Genomic DNA, 18726 nt, shown 5'->3' with positions numbered 1-18726 from the left:
GAGCATGGATGGGAAGAGTGACCAGAAAAATCAGGTGGGAGGTATCAAATGCTCCAGAAAAGTTCACTGAGCTATAAGGATGGCAGTGACCGCTGCCCCATGGTCACTGGATTTGGTGACTCTTGAGAAAGCAAGTGAGGAAGAACAACTACCTGGCAGTGGTAGGGAAGAAAGGGATCCGTGTGGCCAGGTTGCTTGATGGGGTGGAAGCTCATCCTGTGGGCACAGGATAGGTGAGGGCATTGTGAAGGGAAGGAGTTCCAGTGACCGTAAGTCTCATGATGTTTGGGGGTCCAGGTCAGGTGTGTGTGTAGGCGATTGACCATAAGTATCTGTGAGGACCTAGCTGGGATCCAGGCAGTGCAGTTCCTGCTATTTCTTGCCCCATCATGTCTGGTCTGGGGTATGAACAGTGGGATTTACGCAGGGGATTGGTGTGTTCAGATAGGTAAAGTGCTGAGAGTGCAGTGGGGCTATAGTCTGAAGATGGTAAGCACATGGGCAGAGAATGTGAAGGGAGCCAGGACTGTGCTCCCAGCAAGGAGCTAAGTGCTCAAGGGAGCCCATCTGTAGGCTGAGGTTCTACAGTGGCCATAAGGAGGATAGGATTGGGGGCCAGGCAGGGCAGCCAGGGAGTGAGGCAGGTCACCAGGAGCAGATGGGTTTTTTTTTTTAGTGAGCAAGCCCAGGGCCAGACATCACAGAGATACCGGGTTACAGAGAATAGCAGATGGTGGCAACCACGGCATGGAGAGGGCTGAGGGACAGTCCTGGACCTCTGAGAGGATGGGTGGTCGAGACATAGTGGCTCCTGGGCCTGGCACAGTGCTGGGAGTGAGGCTGCCTCCTCCCTCTGGAGAGGTCAGAAAGTGAGAGGTGGGGCCCTGCTGGGAAGGCTACTGGGGAAGCCCTGGACTGAAAGGGGGGTGGGGGAGGACCGAACAGGGCAGCCCCCACAGCAGTGACTGCAGAATCTGAAACAGCCAATGTTTTCTAAAGGTGCAGTGTCAGCACTTGGGTGTCCCCCAAAGGGCTCAAAGATTCCGACTGAGATTTTCTGCATGTAACATTTTGCCCCTTAATGTTGCTCTGAGGTCAAAGAACAGAGGAACAGGTCTCTGTCCTAGGCTACCTTCCCTGTGTCACAGAGAAGAAAGTGAGGCACAGGAGGTGGAGATGGAAAGTTCCACCTCAACCACACAGCTGCTGGTGGCAGATCTGGTCTTTGATTTGCAAGTGCTCAGCTGTGCAATAATTATTCTTACTAAAATTCACCTCTCCTTGATCAAAGTTAAAAAAAGTTATAGTGCTCTTTGAGAGAGAGAGAACATTTAAACTTCAGCCTATATAATTTTTCTGCCTATTGAAACTTACATAAACTTGTTACTAATCTACCTAGGAAAATCAAATATAAAGTTTTAAAACCACTTCTGAGTTTGAACTTCAGATGAATGTCATTCTCTAAGACAGTGCACAAGAAACAGAAAAAGCCACCAACTGGGGCCATCAGGACAGGCTTATCTGAGTGTCCTAGTGTCCCCTTGCACTATAGATTCCTTCCAACCTGAGGCACAAATTCCTTTAAAACCTCATGTTTCTGGTAATGTCATAACTAAGTGCAACCAAAGTTTATTGAGCATTTAGGAAATGTTACATAAATAACCTTTTTTATACTTGCATGCCAGGTTCTCTCTTAATCACTTTGCTGACTTCTTTTCCTCCAAATCTGAATTTCCATGTCAGGGTTCTTTGGAACTGGATACAACAATGACTCACAAGTATCACAGCCACAAGATGCCCCTCCCTCCCCTGGCAGTCTTCTGAGTCAGCGGGGCACGATCTTGACATAGACACCGTTTTTTGGACCTAGGGCAGATTTGGATTCTAGCTGCAGCGGCACCTAAAATAGAAGAAATTAAAATATGTGTCTAAGTTAACCTTATCTATGCCTCAGACTGGGGCCTGAGGCAGGCTTGTAGAAATTTGGCTTTGAACTAAAGGATGACCAGGCTAGGAGTGAGCAAGGAACTGTCCCCAGTTGGACTACAGTTACTGGAAAACCCAAGGAAGCTACCCTCTGGGGACTGACACATCTGGAAGCATATTGTTAATGAATAACATTAACACCCCCTTTCCTATGTTAATGAAATGCCCAGGAGAAGAGTGTGTTTGGTCCTGCATTTATCTACCTCATGAGCCTGGGTAAGAGGTAGCATCTCACCCTGCAAATGAAGAATGGAGGTTCAAGAAGGCCACGCAACTTGTCCACAGTCACATAACTGGCATGGAGAGCAAAGCCCTCAAATCTGACTTTCAACCACTCTAACCCTCCCTGCTGCTCCCTCCTCACTCTGCTTCCCAGTGCCAGCCCGGTAACTGAGGAGAGTGGGTTGGTGCAGTTTCCTGCTCACGCATACTATGATCTGGCCTTGCTGACGTCCAGAAAACTTTCCTGTGTCCAACTTCAAAGGCAGAGTTGATGGCAGACTGCAGGCTTCGAAGAAAAGCCAAAGCCTCAAGAAGCTGGGTTTCCCCTGGAGCTGTGTGTAAAATGATGATTCCACAGCTAATGTGAACCCTTCGTAGCAAAGAATCTCTAGAGCCTTAATGTGGGGCCTGCAGGCTGTTCCGGATGCCTTTGAGGGCTGTGGGATGAGAGGTGAGTTAAAATGCCCAAGAAACAAGAAGGTATAGACCTATGCCTTGAAAACTTGCAATGTGGTCAGTGCAAATCAGAGACTGAGTTTTTTTCTTTGATTTGATTATAATTAAAATGTGAATATTAACAAGTGGCTAATTCCAGATGAATCTGAAATACCACAGGAGTTCAGAAAAGGAGAGGGCAGTTTGGGCTGGCACAGTCATGGAGGGCTTCCTGGAGGAACTTGCCTATAGTGGTCCAACTGGGGACGGGTCCTTGCTCACTCCTAGCCTGGCCATCCTTTAGTTCATAGCCACAAGCCACAAGCTTGCTTTAGGCCCAGTTCTGAGCTAGGAATGGGAGATGTGTGAGTGGGGCCAAAGAAGAACATAGAGCGTGGGATTAGACGGGAGGCTGGAGAACAGGATGGAGGACATCCCAGGTGGATGTCTGCAGCCTGAGCAGATCTGGAGGAGGCTGAGGAACTTTCTGGGAGTGGGAATTTGGGGTGGAGAACTTAAGAGTGGGCTCAGCCCCGACTGGAATTCTGAATGACTTCTTCCTGGACCCAGCAGGCCCAGGGACTCACAGCTGGGTTCTGAGCTGGGGAGTGGCAGTTATAAGCAGCATTTGGGACACTGGTCTAGCTGCTGTGCCATATGTCAAAATCAAGGGGAAAGGAGACCAACCCCCAAAGGAAGTCCTAACACATGGAATACCAGAGAGACAGTGCTCCTTTCTCTGCTGCCTGCTCTCTCCTACTGTGGCTTTGTGCTGTCAACTTGCCCTCCCCCACCACACCTCTGTGGACGTTTTCACTAGCATTTGCTCAATTGTTGTGTTCCCCAACCAAGCTCATTATTCTTCCAGGACCCACAGCCAGTCCCAGTTTCTCTGTCAGAGGCACGGCCAATTTCTGAATCTAGAGTTGTCACTCTCTGTCACTGTGTCCTTATCATCTGTCTCCTCAGGCCCTCCTGTCTAGGTGTGCAGCTGTGCAGGTGGCTCCCTGAGGTGGGACCCAGATGACATTGTGTGGAGAGGCAGCAGGATGTAGAGGAAAGCAGGAGGGCTTGGGAGTGAGCAAGATCTGGATGAGAATACCATTTCTTTACCCTCTGGCTATTCATCCATTAACATTTGTTGAATGAATGAGTGAGCACCTGGAACGTGCCTGGCACTAAGCTAGATGCCGGAGGGTCCCACAGTACAAATGTCAGGCTGCGTCCCCACTCTTACAGAGGCTGCAGTCCAGTTGTGTGTGACCTCAGGCAAGTTACTTAACCTTTTTGAACTTTGGTTCCTAATCTGAAGAATGGGAATATTAATGCCCTCTGCAAGATTGCTGTAAGCAAGCCCCCTGGCATGCCAGGTACTTCCCTGAGCACATGGGTAACTCGCCTAACTCTCACACGACATTAACGGGTGGGGGGTGTTGTTACTATTATCATCCCTCTTTTACAGATCAATAAACTGAGGACTTCGCTCACTCAAGTTCACTGCCACCCCAGGCGATGCCACCCCAGGCTGGCCCAGTGACCACCCCCTGCCCCAGAGCACTGGGCCTCACCTGAGTCTCGGGGCAGACCTGGAACCGGAACTTGCTCAGGACGTGGAGCAGTGTCAGCTTGACCTCCAGCAGCCCCAGCCTCACCCCGAGGCAGCTCCGGGGCCCAGCCCCAAAGGGCAGGTACGTGAAAGGCTGCCGCTGCTGCTGTGCCTCATCTGTGAACCTGAAGGTGTAAGTGGTCAGGGCTGGCCCAGGACACCTGCTCCCTTCCCTCTGCAGCTTCATCTGACACCTTCCTCCAGGAGGGTATAGCCCCTGGCAGAGTCCCCACTCCCACTGCTATCTTGCATAGCCCCAGGCACTGCTGAATTCAGAGAATCATCAGACTGTCAACAGCACCCTCCTGCCTCTCCTTGTGAAGTCAGGGTGTTGATATCGCACCCCCAGGCTCATCAACACCCAGAGTCAGGGTCTAACCAACCTGGGGCACCCCATGCCCAGGGCATGGTGATCACAGCCCTCACCAGGGCCAGGGCCACCTGGCTACACCCCTTCTCATCCAGAATACCCAGCCATTGCAACCAACTTCCTAAGCACAGTCCCAGGCATCTTGGCACCTACCATTCCTCCTTGGAGGCCATGTACTGCTATTTCCCCCCAGTGTCTCAAAACACACTGGCAGCCACTTCCCAGAAGCTGCAGCATTTTGAGGGGCTGGAGGCCTTTCCTCGGAGCTGCTAAGTCTGTTACCAAATTGCAGCATTTTCCTGTCACAAGTGCTCAGGGGACACTTACTACCGCTGTACTTCATTGCTGCTGTATTTTCAGGAGCAGCTGGCAAGGGAATGCTAATCACCTAGCCTCCCTCTGCCCACATTTTCCCAGTGACTGGGCTATAGAGCAGGGATGAGTTCAGTTGGAGCCATTAAAGGTGCAAGCACCACTGCTGCCTGGCCAGCCCTGCCCTTGTCAGATCATACAGGGAAGGGACATTGACCCGTTCTGATGAGGACTGGGACAGGGGATACCTGCTCAGGCATTTCCAATCCAAAAGCCCAGAAATGAAATTAGACAATGGACCAAATCCAATCACCAAATCCATGGAGGTGAAAGGAAGGTCTACTACGAGATCTCATAAATTTAGAGTGGTGGAGAAATTTAGCTGATACTACTGTTTCGGCAAAGCTGCCAATTTTTCTTTTCTTTTTTTTGAGACAGAGAGTCCCACTCTGTTGCCCAGGCTAGAGTGCTATGGCATCAGGCTTGCTCACAGCGATCTCAAACTCATGGGTTCAAGTGATCCTCCTGCCTCAACTTCCCAAGTAGCTGGGTCCACAGGTGCCCATTACTACGCCCAGCCAATTTTTCTATTTTTTAATAGAGATGGAGTCTTGCTCTTGCTGAGGCTGGTCTCCAACTCCTGAGCTCAAGGAATCTACCGCGGCCTCTCAGCGTGTTAAGATTAAAGGTATGAGCCACTGTGCCTGGCCAAAGCCACCATTTTTTTTTTTTTTTTTTTTATTGTTGGGGATTCATTGAGGGTACAAAGAACCAGGTTACGATGATTGCATTTGTTAGGTAAAGTCCCTCTTCTAATTGTGTCCCGAAAGCCACCATTTTTTAATTTTTATTAATTAATTTAATTTAATTTATTTTTTTGAGACAGTGTCTCACTATGTCACTCTCGGTAGATTGCTGTGGCGTCACAGCTCACAGCCACCTTAAACTCTTGGGCTTCAGCAATTCTCTTGCCTCAGCCTCCCTAATAGCTGGGATTACAGGTGCCTGCCACAACACCCAGCTATTTTTTTTGTTGCAGTTGTCATTGTTGTTTAGCAGGTCTGGGCTGGGTTCAAACCTGCCTGCCTCGGTGTATGTGGCCAGCGCCCTAACCACTGAGCTATGGGCACCGAGCCAGAAAGCCACTAATTTTTTAAACAAGGAAATGTGTTGTTACTTACCAGTGCACACCCAAAATACAACCCTGTGTCTTATGTCCTGTCTTGAACCAACAGAAGACAACCTTTGAATTGCCTTATATCTTGCATGCAGTGCTGCTAAAAGGCTAAATCTCTGGATTCCTTTTGGAGCTTTTTAAAATAGTACAGTTATTCCCTTTGGAAATTAAGCCTTGCTAACATCAATCTAAATTACTATAATTTTTTGACGGTTTGGGAACAACTCTGCTCAGTCTGTGCCTCCCAGCTTAGGGCTCCATTGCTAAATGTCTACTCTACACACTCAGTATCCCTCCAGGCATAGCGGTTCTCAACCTGTGGGTCACGACCCCTTTGTAACAGTGAAAATACATCTGGCATTTGAAGGTTGATGAAGGGAGGTTGAGAACCACTGCTCCAGGGCCATCGAATAGGGGTAGCACTCACCTCTCAGGGTTGAAGATCTCTGGGCTTGGCCAGTGCTCGGGGTCGTGGTGCAGGGCACCCACAGCCATCTCCAGCACAGTGCCTGCAGGGATATGCTGCCCTAGCACCTCACAGTCCTGAGCCGCCTCCCGCGTGAACCTGTGGGTGACATGGGGATGCAGAGTGAGTCCAGAGGAGGGCTTGGGGAGTGCCGCGCAGGAGGGGTCCGAGTCTGCAGCTGTGCAGGCATGGTGTGTGAACAAGGCTGGGGGACAGGGGCCCAGGGTGACCCAGGAGGGGGTGGTGCTTCCTCACATTGCCCCTCACTGCCCAGGAGCCTACAGTTAGTCCCTGGTTTCTTCAAATGTGCTTGGCCCTTGGTGAAAATGCACTCCTCCCCGCACCTGGTGTTGAGGAGCAATGGTGCGTGGAGGGGCCTATTTCTGGGAGGATCTTGCAGGGTTGTTCCCTGGCTGCCGCCTCCCTTACCTTCCCATTCACAGTCAAGCCTCTGTAAATGGGTGCACCCCACACCCCCTTGCTCCCTCTTCTGTGTCACTGGCCAGCCCGGCTGTCTGGCTGCTGCCCTCAGTGTTTGCACAGTGAAGTTGCACTCGGGCTTCAGTGCTGTCCAGGCCTCACCCCCAGTCTGACTGCCGAGGGGGTGGCTTTGGAACCACCATCCAGTTTCCCAGCTCAGGTCTCCTTCATGAGGCCCGTCTCTGATGGCCGCTCTTGGTTCCTTATCTCACCACAATTTCTTATAACAAACACCCACGACTCAACAAAACATGAGCAGTTCTCTATTCCTTGTCACTCGAAAACCAACCACATCTCCCCTAAGCCTCGTCTTGGTGGCTGTGGCTCCTCAGTCTGCCAAGAATGGAGTCTACCTGTAGGAATATAATTCAACTCTCAGGACTGAGTATTGAGACCACCTATGTCCATGTGACTTACTGTCTGTTCCAGCAAGTTCTTGCCCAGGAAGACAAGACTCTAAAACTAATCACTGTTAAGAAATAACATCACTGTTTGCTTCAGGAAATTAATGCAAACTAATAACATCTGAGCAAACAACTTTCCTATCAAGACAATGGGTTGCTCATTTGTGCGAGAGATTCACTTACCAGACAGCAGCTGTGCCTGGCAAGTGTCCCTTCAACTCGCCTATGTGTACCCACTAGTTTCTAGACCATTATGTCATGAATTTTGCCCAATTTCCATTTCCTGCCATGGAAAACCTACCTTAAACCTCTTCAGCCCTGACTCCAAACTGTACACTTCCTGCCCTGCTCTCTCAGAGTTTCTGTCCCTCAAACGTGCTCACTCTTGAGCACGTTTGAGGGACAGACCTGCAACCTTCCACAAACAGAATTAGGGGTGGGGAGCCAAAGAACCCTTTTCCTCAATTTAGGATACAAAAATGTAGGCTTTTGGACTTTTGGTGTCTAGCACAAGCTCCCGAGTGTTCTGGTCATAGTTTACTTAGCGTTTTAAAGATGAGACAGAGCCTTTTAGGACAAGAGCAAAGTGACAGCAAATAGTCGCTTCTTCATCGCTCTCTCGCACTGCCTCCCAGCCCCCGAGACTGCTGTGACTATAGTGCTAGGGTTGAGAAGTTCCTCTCTGATTTAGCGTCACCCCACTTCTTACAGATCTCGCCCACATAAGGAGACAAAGCCACCTCCCACCCTACTCACCTGCCAGACCTCAGGCAACATGAGCACTGGGAGGTGATGCCGGTCATGGCCTTGAGTTACCTTCCCTGTGTAGGAAAAGCCACATCCCAACATGGCTGGAATCCTGAGGGGAGTGCGCGCACCCCCTACACACAGACTCCCATCCTGCCGGTGACCATACCACCCTCAAGTGCCTAGAGCAGATGGAAAGTTCTCTGAGAGTTAAATCTGTAACAATAGGGCATGAGGGCGTCTGACCAGGACAGCATCATTAATAATAATTCTGAAATGTTTTAATGCCAGAATTGGTCCTGGTGAGGTTGGATTTATCTGTCTATTTGTTTGTTTCTTATTTTATTGAGATAAAATGTATGTAACATAACATTTCCCATTTTGACCATTTGAAGTGCACAGTTCTATGGCATTAAGTTCATACATTGCTGTGCAACCATCACCACCATCCGTCTCCAGAACTTTTTCATCTTCCTCAACTGAAATTCTGTGCCTGTTAAACACTAATTCCCAGTTGTCTCCCTCACCCCACCTAAGGCGCTGGAAACCACCATTCTACTCTGTGTCTATATAATTTGATTCTCTGGGTGAGTCCTGGTGAGGTTTTACCTAAAGGAAATTTAGGTCAGTATCACCACGGACAGCCTCTTCTGTTAGAGAGGAAAGCGTCTGACCAAGATTGTTTATTTTACCCAATGGTATAATTTCTTTTATGAATTATTTATATTTAAAGGATAGACCTTGTGTTCTGCCTGTGAACAGAAAACTGGAAGAATGCCTAAGCTTGCACCATTATCTCCTCTAGGGGACAGCACTGGCCTAGAGGATGGCTGGGGGCCCAGGAGTTCTTTTTGTTTGTATTCTTCTGCATTGGTTAGGATTCTAAACAATTATATATTTATTTATGTATGTATTTTTTTTTTTTTTTTTTTGTAGAGACAGAGTCTCACTTTATGGCCCTCGGTAGAGTGCCATGGCATCACACAGCTCACAGCAACCTCCAACTCCTGGGCTTAAGCGATTCTCCTGCCTCAGCCTCTCGAGTAGCTGGGACTACAGGCACCCACCACAATGCCCGGCTATTTTTTGGTTGCAGTTCAGCCGGGGCCGGGCCTGAACCCGCCACCCTCGGTATATGGGGCCGGCGCCCCACTGACTGAGCCACAGGCGCCGCCCGTATGTATTTATTTTTGAGACAGGGTTTTGCTCTGTTATCTGAGCTAGAATGTTGAGTTTTTTTTAAAAGTATAAACATGTTCTTTTGGTAATATAAACATTGAAAATGATTCTATACTGGTTTTTACTTCAAGTTATATATAGGATTGGGCTTCTCTAAATATCTTAGAGAAATACAGTCATTACACTAATTATAGTCATACCCTGCTCCTGCTTATAAAAAATATTAAGAACAACCTGGGACTCCTGACCACATTCATGTTTGTGTTCTGAGCCTTTCCCATAAACAGTCAGGAAGAGTGACAGACCAGGGCAGCAGGACCCCATCAGACCCTAAGTGATGAATGCAATTACTTTATGCCAGTGGCCAACAGCAGCACTGAAGCCGGGACAGGCAGATGGGGCTGTGATATCTGCATCCCTAATTCCAAATAGGGTCAGATAAGGGTGTTCCCTGACTCCTGCTTTTTCATCTTTACTGGAAACAGCTTGGACTTGGATACAGGACCTGGGAAGCAGGAAAATAGACCTTCCCTTCTCTGTGCTGCTGGGCCTCCTGTCCAGCTCGACCAGGCCCCAGGAGAGGCCAGCAACATCTGCTACTGTGCAGTGCGGAAGCCGACTCACATCACTCACACTTGAGACGTGTTATGTTTTCCAGAAGGGCTGTTCTGAGTTTCTTGTATAGATAAGTCAAGTTGTGCTGGTGCTTGGGAAAAGTCAACATGCTTTTATGAGAGAAAATAATCAAATCAAATCAAATGCTCACTCTCCCTGTGCTCCCTCTCACGTCCTTTGGGCAGATGTGGACCATCCTCTTCCCTGGGTGAGAATCATGCCTCTTTGTCTCTCCTGTTTCTTGTGTTTGCTGACAGAAGCTGGCTAAGCCGTGGGAAGAAAATGTGGACAGGTGTGAGGACCTTAGCTGGACGCCCAGCGCCTCTGGCCCCTCGCCCCACACCTGTACTGCACGTGGCCCAGACGACATTGGGTTTGCTCACACACTACCCGCAGGGCCTCAGCTGCTCCTGGGGGCAAGCAGAGCAGGTGTGTGTCCCTACTTAACCTGGGGGAGGAAACACGCCAAGCAGTGCAGAGCTCCCCCAGGACCACGCAGTAGAGCAAGGGCAATTTGTTTGGTGTTTTCTGGGCGCAGGACACTGTGTGCACCTTTAGGAGGGAATTTGAGCCAATTGGTCCAGAGTCTCTACTTCTGTCCTGAGATCACCAGCATCTGGGTCTCCAGAGCAACTCCTACTCCAGTTTCCTCTTGTAATTTGCTATTTCTAATGGGCCACAGCATTTGCTGAAGAACCCGTCCACTGTTTATTTATTTATTTATTTTTTTAGTCTGTCCCCTTTGTGACTTAACATGTCGTCTATTCTGTCTCACGTGATGAATTCTTGATTGAGTTTAGATCCAGGCAATAATGTGTCCTTTGATCGGTTTATATACTTCCCTCCCCCTGGAGGACACAGCTGTTCAGCTCAGCTGGTTTCCCCGTCTGCCAGGAGCCCTGGCCACCAAGCCCAGGCCTGACCCCAGCTATTGGCCATCTCTGGGGCCCAGTAAAGGCTTCTCTCCTGTAGCCAGCCATTGTTCTGTTTGATCCCTGAATGCTTTGTTTTGAACTTCATTTTAACATGTATACCAGCTGCCCACAGTCCTCATGGAAGGAAGCTGGATATAAATCATGAAAAAAAAAAGACTGAGTGACATTGGCTTGAGGTTCCCAAGGAAATTAGGGAAGGGCTGGAACAGCAGTTCTTTTTTTTTTTTTCTATTTTTTTTTTTTAAGATTGTTTTAGAGACAGTGTCTTGCTCTGTCACGCAGCCTAGAGTACAGTGGTGGTATCATAGCTCACTGAAGAACTCCTGGGATCAAGTGATCCTCCTGCCTCAACCTCCCAAGTACCTGGGATTGCAAGTCTTTACCACCACATCTAGCTAATTTTTTTTTTTTTATTAAATCATAGCTGTCATCTAGCTAATTTTTAAAATTGTTTGTAGAGTTGGAGTCTTACTATGTTGCCCGGGCTGTGCTTGAACTCCAGTCCTCCTGCCTTGGCCTGTCAGAACAGTGGGGTTGCAGGAGTGAGCCACTGCACCCAGACAAGCACCAGCACTTAATGCTGGTGTCAGGAGAGGGTGTGGAGAGCCCCTGAATTACTAGCCTGCTCCCCCATCAAGCAACTGCAACCCTGGGTGCTTGAGGACAATGCAATTTGAATCACACCACTGGAACTTTCTCTTTGCTTCTGGACTTGAACATTTGGACAATATCCACAATCACACTATTTGTAATGTTTTTAGTTTGAAATATTTTGAGATACCCTCAGATCACCTACATTTTCTCTTTAAAAATTGTAAAAGCTATCTCCGTGTGGTTCATATGGAATATGAACTCACAGACCTGCTGAGTGGATTGTATACTGTATAGTTGGTGCTGTGCACAGCTTCCACTTGCAGAACCCGAAATCTACATCACTTCACCTTCTCTAAGGGTCTGGGGACCTGAATTAAAATGCTCTTTTCTGGGGAGGTGCCTTGTTTGGGATTTGATTCCTGCTGTCACAGTACTTATAAATTGGTGTGACTGCCAGTACCTCAGTGAAATGTTGTGATGTGGTGGGAATGGGTCCAAGAAAATAATAAGTGTAGCTCAGCTCACAGTGCCAGGGAGGATGGCAGGGAGGAACAAGTGAGGCCAACATCCTTGGTGGCGCGTCGTGTTTGAGCCCCAGGATGTGACAGGTGAGGCTGCTGGGTGGCAGGGAGGAGCTCCCAGTCCTCAGACAGTCCCCTACTGGAGTGTCAGGTCCAAGGGCAGGGCTTTCTATCTGTTTTATACACAGTTGATTTCCAGTGCTTGGTGCAAAGTAGACATTCAATAAACAGTTGTTGAATGAATGAATAAATGAATGAACAGGCAGGGTGAATGGCAAAGCCATCAAAGGCTAGGAGGCCAAGGCGATGGGCTTGGGTTGATGAGGAAGGCCATGCTAACAAAAGGCCAGTGATGCTATGAGAAGGCCATTAACACATAGGAAAAGGGCCAGTCATTCAGGGTGCCCTGAGGGAGGCAAAGGAACCCGAGGAATCAGACCCTGCCTTGCAGCAGCACATGTGATTAGCAAGGTGGTAACACAGGGAGGTCCAGTGAGGGCCCTGGGGTGCAGGCCAGGGCTGTGCGTACCTGAAAGCCGGTGGGTACATCCTCAGAGTCTCCGCAATCACCATGTCCAGGTAGGGCAGGCCTTCCTGGAGGCTGCAGTACTCAGGGGCTGCCTGATGGAGGAGCAGTGACAAAGGAAGAAGGTCGGGTCAGCTGGAGCCTCACAGCATTTGGTCTTTTCCATGCTTTTCAGAGTTTTGCCCCAACTTTGGCAAACATTTAAGTGAAAACCCCACGGAAGGAAAAGTATATATAACCGGATAGCATCTGATAGCACCCTGTGTTCTGTCGTGCTTACATTTCAAGGTGCTGTTATTGAAGATCAGCTGCGTGGCCTGGGACTTGGGGGTCTTCATGCATAACACAGAGAAGTTTGGTTGTAAAATTGCAGTGGCAGCTCTTAGTGTTTATTAGGAGTTGATGATGTGGTTGGCTAAGAACTACATGGATACTACCTCGTTTGATCCTTAAGCGAGCCAAGGTGGCGGCTACTTTCCCATGTCTTAGATGTGAAAATTGAGGCTCAGAGGGGCTGTCATATGGGTGGTAACTGATACATCATGCAGGGCTTTTCTTTTCTTTCCTTTTTTTTTGGACAAGGTCTTAGTCGCCCATGCTAGAGAGTGGTGTGGTGTCATAGCTCACAGCAACCTCAAACTCCTGGGCTCAAGCCATCCTCCTGCTTCAGCCCTCTGAGTAGCTGGGACTAAAGGTGCCCACTGCAGTGCTAGGCTAAATATCATGCAGTTAAAAGACAGTGAAATAGCAAATAAAACTAGTTTGCCACATCTATAAAAGATTAACAGTAACAGAAAACCAAAAGGCCACAATAAATCAGTAAGAAAAGACAACTCCCTAGAAAAAAGTCAAAGAATCCAAACAGGCAAAACCTAGAAGAAGAAATATAAGTTGCTAGGATGAAAACCACAAATTAAAACAATGAGATTCCATTTTACACACATACGATTAGAGATAGTTGGAAAATAGTGATTAGGTTTTGGGGTATGCGAGTGTGGAGAACACAACTCCAGTACCCTGTATTGGGGGATCCTTACATCCCCTGGGGACTCCCCTGGAGCAACACTCAGGTCACTCCATGGCCTGAGGAGGGGCATATTTGGCAGTGAGTTGTTGATTAGGGTTGGGTGGGACAGGGTGTGGGTGTGGGGTGCTTATTTGCTGCTGTGCTGGCTTCCTGGCAGAGGTGGATGCATTATCTGGTTGGTAGATGACAGCCTCACTTCATTCATTTAGGTAATGCTAATCCAGGAGTCCCCAACTTAGGGAATCCCTTTCTTCTGTTCTCTCCCCTCTCCAGAGCAGCAGGGCAAGTCCATTCTGCAGTCACCAACTTTCCAAGGATGGGCTCTGTAGGGCCTTGTCCCATCTGCAGGGGGAGCCCTTTCCAGCCCCAGAGTTGCTCAGTGGCTGCCCCGCCTGGGGTCTGAGCCAGTGTTCTGAGTGAGCCCCCAACAGCAGCAGTGTGGAGTCGGTCAGGGGGAAGGGTGGGAGGAGATAGGGCAGGGTCCAGAACACATGGTGACTTGGTCAGTGTTTTAACAGTCTGTTGCATACTGCCATTGAATATGATGTAGCCATTCAGTCATGTCCCTAAGTCAAGCTGAAGAAAATATGTGGAGTGTAACTCCAGGTCTGTGCGTGCTTATGAATGCGGAGGGCCAGGGAGTTACGTCCACTGTGTAATCAAAAATAACATCCAATTGGTTTACCCAAGGCCCTTTCATCTGCATTTCTGGGAGCTGTTCCTTTTGAAGGTTATCACTTGACTGCACACTTCTCACCCCAATTGTAGCCATCAGGTGGCTGGATGAGCATTTGACCCAGGAGAAGGGCCCCATGCCTGGGGGGTTGCTCTGTGGTTGCCCTCTTGAGAGGCCGCTAGTAACTTTATCTTCGATCTGTGCTTTGGAAACAATAGGAAGGAGCAAGAGAGCATGTGCTGAGGGCTTGGAGGCACACTCCTGCCTGGTCCCACCTGTGCTGAGGCTGCTGCTCTCTGGAGCCCTCACCCAGCCTGGCCTGCCCCTCCCTGCCCTAGGATCAATGTTGCCCCCCACTCCTGGAAGGGTCCTGGGCACAGGTGCAGAGAGGGCTGGGTGGGGTACATGTGCTCCACAGCATCTCAGGGTGGGCATGGTGGGCCCGTCCTTGCCCCAAGATGGCTAGGTCAGACCAGCTAAAATACTGACCATGGACTTCATGGGTCTGGGGCAGGACTGTCCAGAGGCTGTGTCTCGGTAGGGTCAAGCCGCTGCCCACCTGGGTCCAGGCACTGGGTGTGTCCAGAGGTTTGAAGATCTTTGAAGAGTGGGTGGGAACAGGAGATGCCTGGATTAATTCCCCAGACCCTACCCCCCCTCCACTAAGTCATAGGTCTCGTGGTGGCAGGGCCCTTAGGTGCCTGTGAGGGTCTAGACTCTCCCAGCCCACCTAGTATGTCTAGGCCCCAAAACATGCCCCCCTGGGATCCTTTATCTAAAACTAAAGGAGTTGCAGAAATATATATATAAAAGCATAGAAAACTTTATCTCAAAAAGAAAGAGAAACCAGATCTGGGAGCAGCATCCCTAACAGATACATGGTTCCCCAAATAAAATTGTACGGGTTGTAAGCTGTCAAAGTTTGTCAGAGAAAGAAAACCTTAAAGTTCAGCTGAGGGGATTTTGTAATATGGAATCAAAGCCTTCTTTTATTCTTTCTTGTGATGGGCATTTTACTGAGCTTTTAGTTCAAGGTACATACATAAAGGTCATCTTGCTCATGTTGCTGCATGTTAGAAGTAGCTGGATTTTAAAATACTTTTAATATATATGAGCCTTTGGGCCTCATTCCCCAGGAAGTGGAGTTTTGGCCTCAGGTGGGACCTGGGCACTGGTTCTCCTTGTAAAGCCTCCTCGCTGGTCTAATGCGCAACTGGGGGTGCGGGAACCACTGCGTCAGTCTTTCCGCCTGTCTGAGACCCACGCTGGCATTCCTCCACTCTGATAGAGTTACACCCCCGTGTTTGAGTCTAATCCAGCTAGACAAGGAACTTCCTGTCCCTATCCCACTTTCAGGAACATCGGGGACAAAGGAGGCCTGAGGAATCCTCCAGCAGAGGGCAGCAAGCACATGGCAAATGAGGACTCTCCAGTCTGAGAAGGAACTTAGAAATCATTACATCCAAATTCTTCATGATGGAGATGAGAAAAATGAGACCCCGAGTGTGAACCCAACGGCTCACAAATACAGCTTGTTCTAAGTGTCCTTATTCATTCAGCGTTCCCTCAATGAACACCTTGTGAGAGCCAGGTGCTGGGCTAGGTGCCAGGATCCAAAAATGATGAAGTCTTTGTCAGCTGGGATTCTGATTTCTACGGAAATCATTATACTGATGTGTAAAGTGTTACAGAACAGGCGTAAGGGGATTTGAAAACTGGTTCTGTTTGGGAGATCATTCATTCACTGATTCAGGGAATACATGCAGTGTTGGTGAATACTACTGACCAGGCACTGTGTTAGGGCCAGGAACAGGACTTCAAAACACATCTTGGAGCTTCTAGTCTATCAAGATACAAACAAGTGGATGAGGGTGGGATGGCGGAACAGATGAGGGATGCATGTCCCACGTATCTGGGATTTGGGAAAGCTGCCAGGAGAAAGCAAGGTCTAGGCTGAGATCTTTATGATGAGGAAGAATAGGCCATGAATAGTGGGTGGGCTTGCTTGGATGCTGATTCAAGCAAACCAATCTAAAACAATATAGGCCAAGCATTGTGGCTCACATCTCTAATCTCAGTAGTTTGGGAGGCTGAGGAAGGAGGATCACTGGAGGAGTTGGAGGCTGCAGTGAAGTATGATTGTTCAATCATGGAACTTTGAACCCAACAGGATATTTGATGCTCTTAAGGAATTATGGTTGATTTTGTTTTTAGTGTGAGCATAATATTGTGTTGTGTTTTAGAGAAGAGTGGTTATCTCTCCGAGATGTATAGTGAAGTATTTACAGATGACATGATCTTATGTCTGGGATTTAAAAAAATCGAAAGTGGAGGAAGGGTGGAGAAAGGAATGAAACCACGGTGGCCACACCTTGATCGTAGTCAAGCCGGTTGAGAGGTAATGACATAGGACTGCACTCAACTGCTCTTCCAAATGGTGGATGTTATAGTTTCCCATAATAAAAAGTGAAAATGCTAAATAACAATTTAAGTAACCCTCATGTATGGGCCAGACTACATGACAACTCTGAGATGGGTCGAAAGGATTAAGAATAGTTCTGTCCGGCTGGTTGAGGGGGAGGCAGGACCTGGACCTGGCATAGCCAGCGGGATGGGAGCTCCAGGCTGGGTCTGTGGCCTTGCTCACCCCGTGCCAAGACCCCCTCAGCCCTCGCACTCTCCACCTTCTGTCAGCCCCTCCAGGCACCTATCTTACTGGTATCTGGTGGGGGTTTTGGTGGGTTGGCTTGTGGGAAGTATCAGGAAAACTTGGGGGGCTGAGCTGAATGGTGTCTTACTTCGAGCCTGGAAGCACTTTGGGTTTCTGTGTTTCCAAAAGATAACATTAAAGAGTGAGCTGGATGGGGAGGGGGGTTTATCTCTGAATCCTTTTGGAAAGGCCAAATTACTCAGAATTAGAGTCGGAGGAATCCTAAAACCACCATGCTCTACCTTATACTCAATAAGGAGCCCCTGCAGCTCCTCTCCCTGACCATGGCCTTGCTCCTGGGACCCCCCCTCCCAGATCCTGTCAGGTGGGGAAAAGGTCAGGGACCCTTTGTGGGTCCATTGCCCTCAGCTGTGGCCTTGAGCCAGTCACCAAGACAACATCTACAGGTTGCCTGGTCTGTAGATGTCCTAGCCATCTTGCACAGGAGGGTGGGTGAGTGACAAAGGGAAAAGTCTTTGAAAACTATAATGTGCCCCAGAGGCGGGTGACACCTCTGTTTGGACACACTCAGTGGCAAAGAGTTCATCTGTACATGGGTCGTTCTGTTCTCCAGACTGAGCTACTCTGTAGGGATGTGTTAAGGAAGAAATTCTAAAGTCCTAGAGAATTCATTTCATCTGGGACTTATTTTATAAAATAACTGTGCTCTCAGAAGACTGAAAATACAATATTGGGGAAAACCAAAAAACAATAAAAATAATTTTCAAATTGGTGGGATCTTTGTCTCGTGGTTTACATTCGCAAACCAGAGTTTCTCAACTTTCAGGGAGATTTTTCCATATATATTTGATTTTTGATGAGCAGAGACTTCGAATTTATTTCTAAGGTTCTTGATTGCTTAGTCTTCCCACCGTATAGTTTAGGATCTGTACACCAATATTTAAATACAACAGATAAAGCTGGTGGTTAGAGAACTCTATGGAAAATCTATTGATAAATCCTTTTAAGAAGGAAATAATACCACCCTCTCCTATTAATCTTGCTCTTCCATATTTATAATTTTGTGTATCATTTCCTCTGAAAGCTAGACACACACAGCCACTCACCCACACATACACCACACACCGCATATGCGTGCAGATATGATCCGGAGTATAAATGGGAAAAAGAAAATAAAAATGTCATTTCTTTCATAGAGATTTTTCCTGGAGATTCAGAAACCTAATAAAAAAATTACCATTTTCCTATTTTGATAGAGGATATAGAAGTGAGTGGCTTCGCTTTTGTTTCTTCAGAGCAGTCCTAACAGCAGCATCCAATGGTATTTACAGCTGCTCACCCTACGTCGCTGGACTTGGCATGTACACGGTGGCCAAGCCAGCCGGCCCTTGCTCTCTAGAAGCAGGAAGCTGGAAATCCCTTAAGCACAGGGGCAGCTGGGGGCAATGCAGCCGCATGAAGAATAAGGGTTTGCATTGGTTCTGATGCTCCGGGAACATAAGACTATGATGTGAAAACAAACCTTGGCAAGTACAGCAACCTCAGCAACCTCAGCTTTGTCCTTCCTTTTGCCATAAAGCTGGAAGCAAAGCCCCTCCCCATGTGACAGGTCTCCGAGGCGAGCAAGTTACACGAGGCAGGGTCTGCCTTCCTCACCGGCCAGCTCTCCCACTCGGGCCACTGAGGTCCTCTCTGAACTGACATTTCATCGTTGAGGTGCCACAGGCCTGTCGTCTTGAGATCAGTATGGTCCAGCCCGCAGTTTCAGGCTTGGAGT

The 18726-nt window shown here is 48.4% G+C and overlaps 1 protein-coding gene across 2 annotated transcripts in view; it reads right to left on the bottom strand.

Annotated features, from left to right (window-relative positions):
• Positions 1–1613: 1613 nt before the first annotated feature.
• TBXAS1 (thromboxane A synthase 1) overlaps positions 1614–18726 on the bottom strand; it is a 170085-nt gene continuing 152972 nt past the window's right edge. For both annotated transcript variants that reach the window (XM_053609040.1, XM_053609041.1), the window contains 4 exons: positions 12579–12670; positions 6536–6673; positions 4212–4374; positions 1614–1900 (listed from right to left, as the gene is read on the bottom strand). In XM_053609040.1, the coding sequence (XP_053465015.1) occupies positions 1826–1900; positions 4212–4374; positions 6536–6673; positions 12579–12670 (468 nt within the window). In that variant the 3' untranslated portion in view covers positions 1614–1825. The remainder of the gene's footprint in view (positions 1901–4211; positions 4375–6535; positions 6674–12578; positions 12671–18726) is intronic.

This window comes from Nycticebus coucang, chromosome 11 (assembly GCF_027406575.1).
Source record: "Nycticebus coucang isolate mNycCou1 chromosome 11, mNycCou1.pri, whole genome shotgun sequence".
Taxonomy (NCBI): Eukaryota; Metazoa; Chordata; class Mammalia; order Primates; family Lorisidae; genus Nycticebus; species Nycticebus coucang.
Note: the sequence above shows the minus strand (reverse complement) of the source record. Positions and strands in the feature narration are given on the sequence as shown.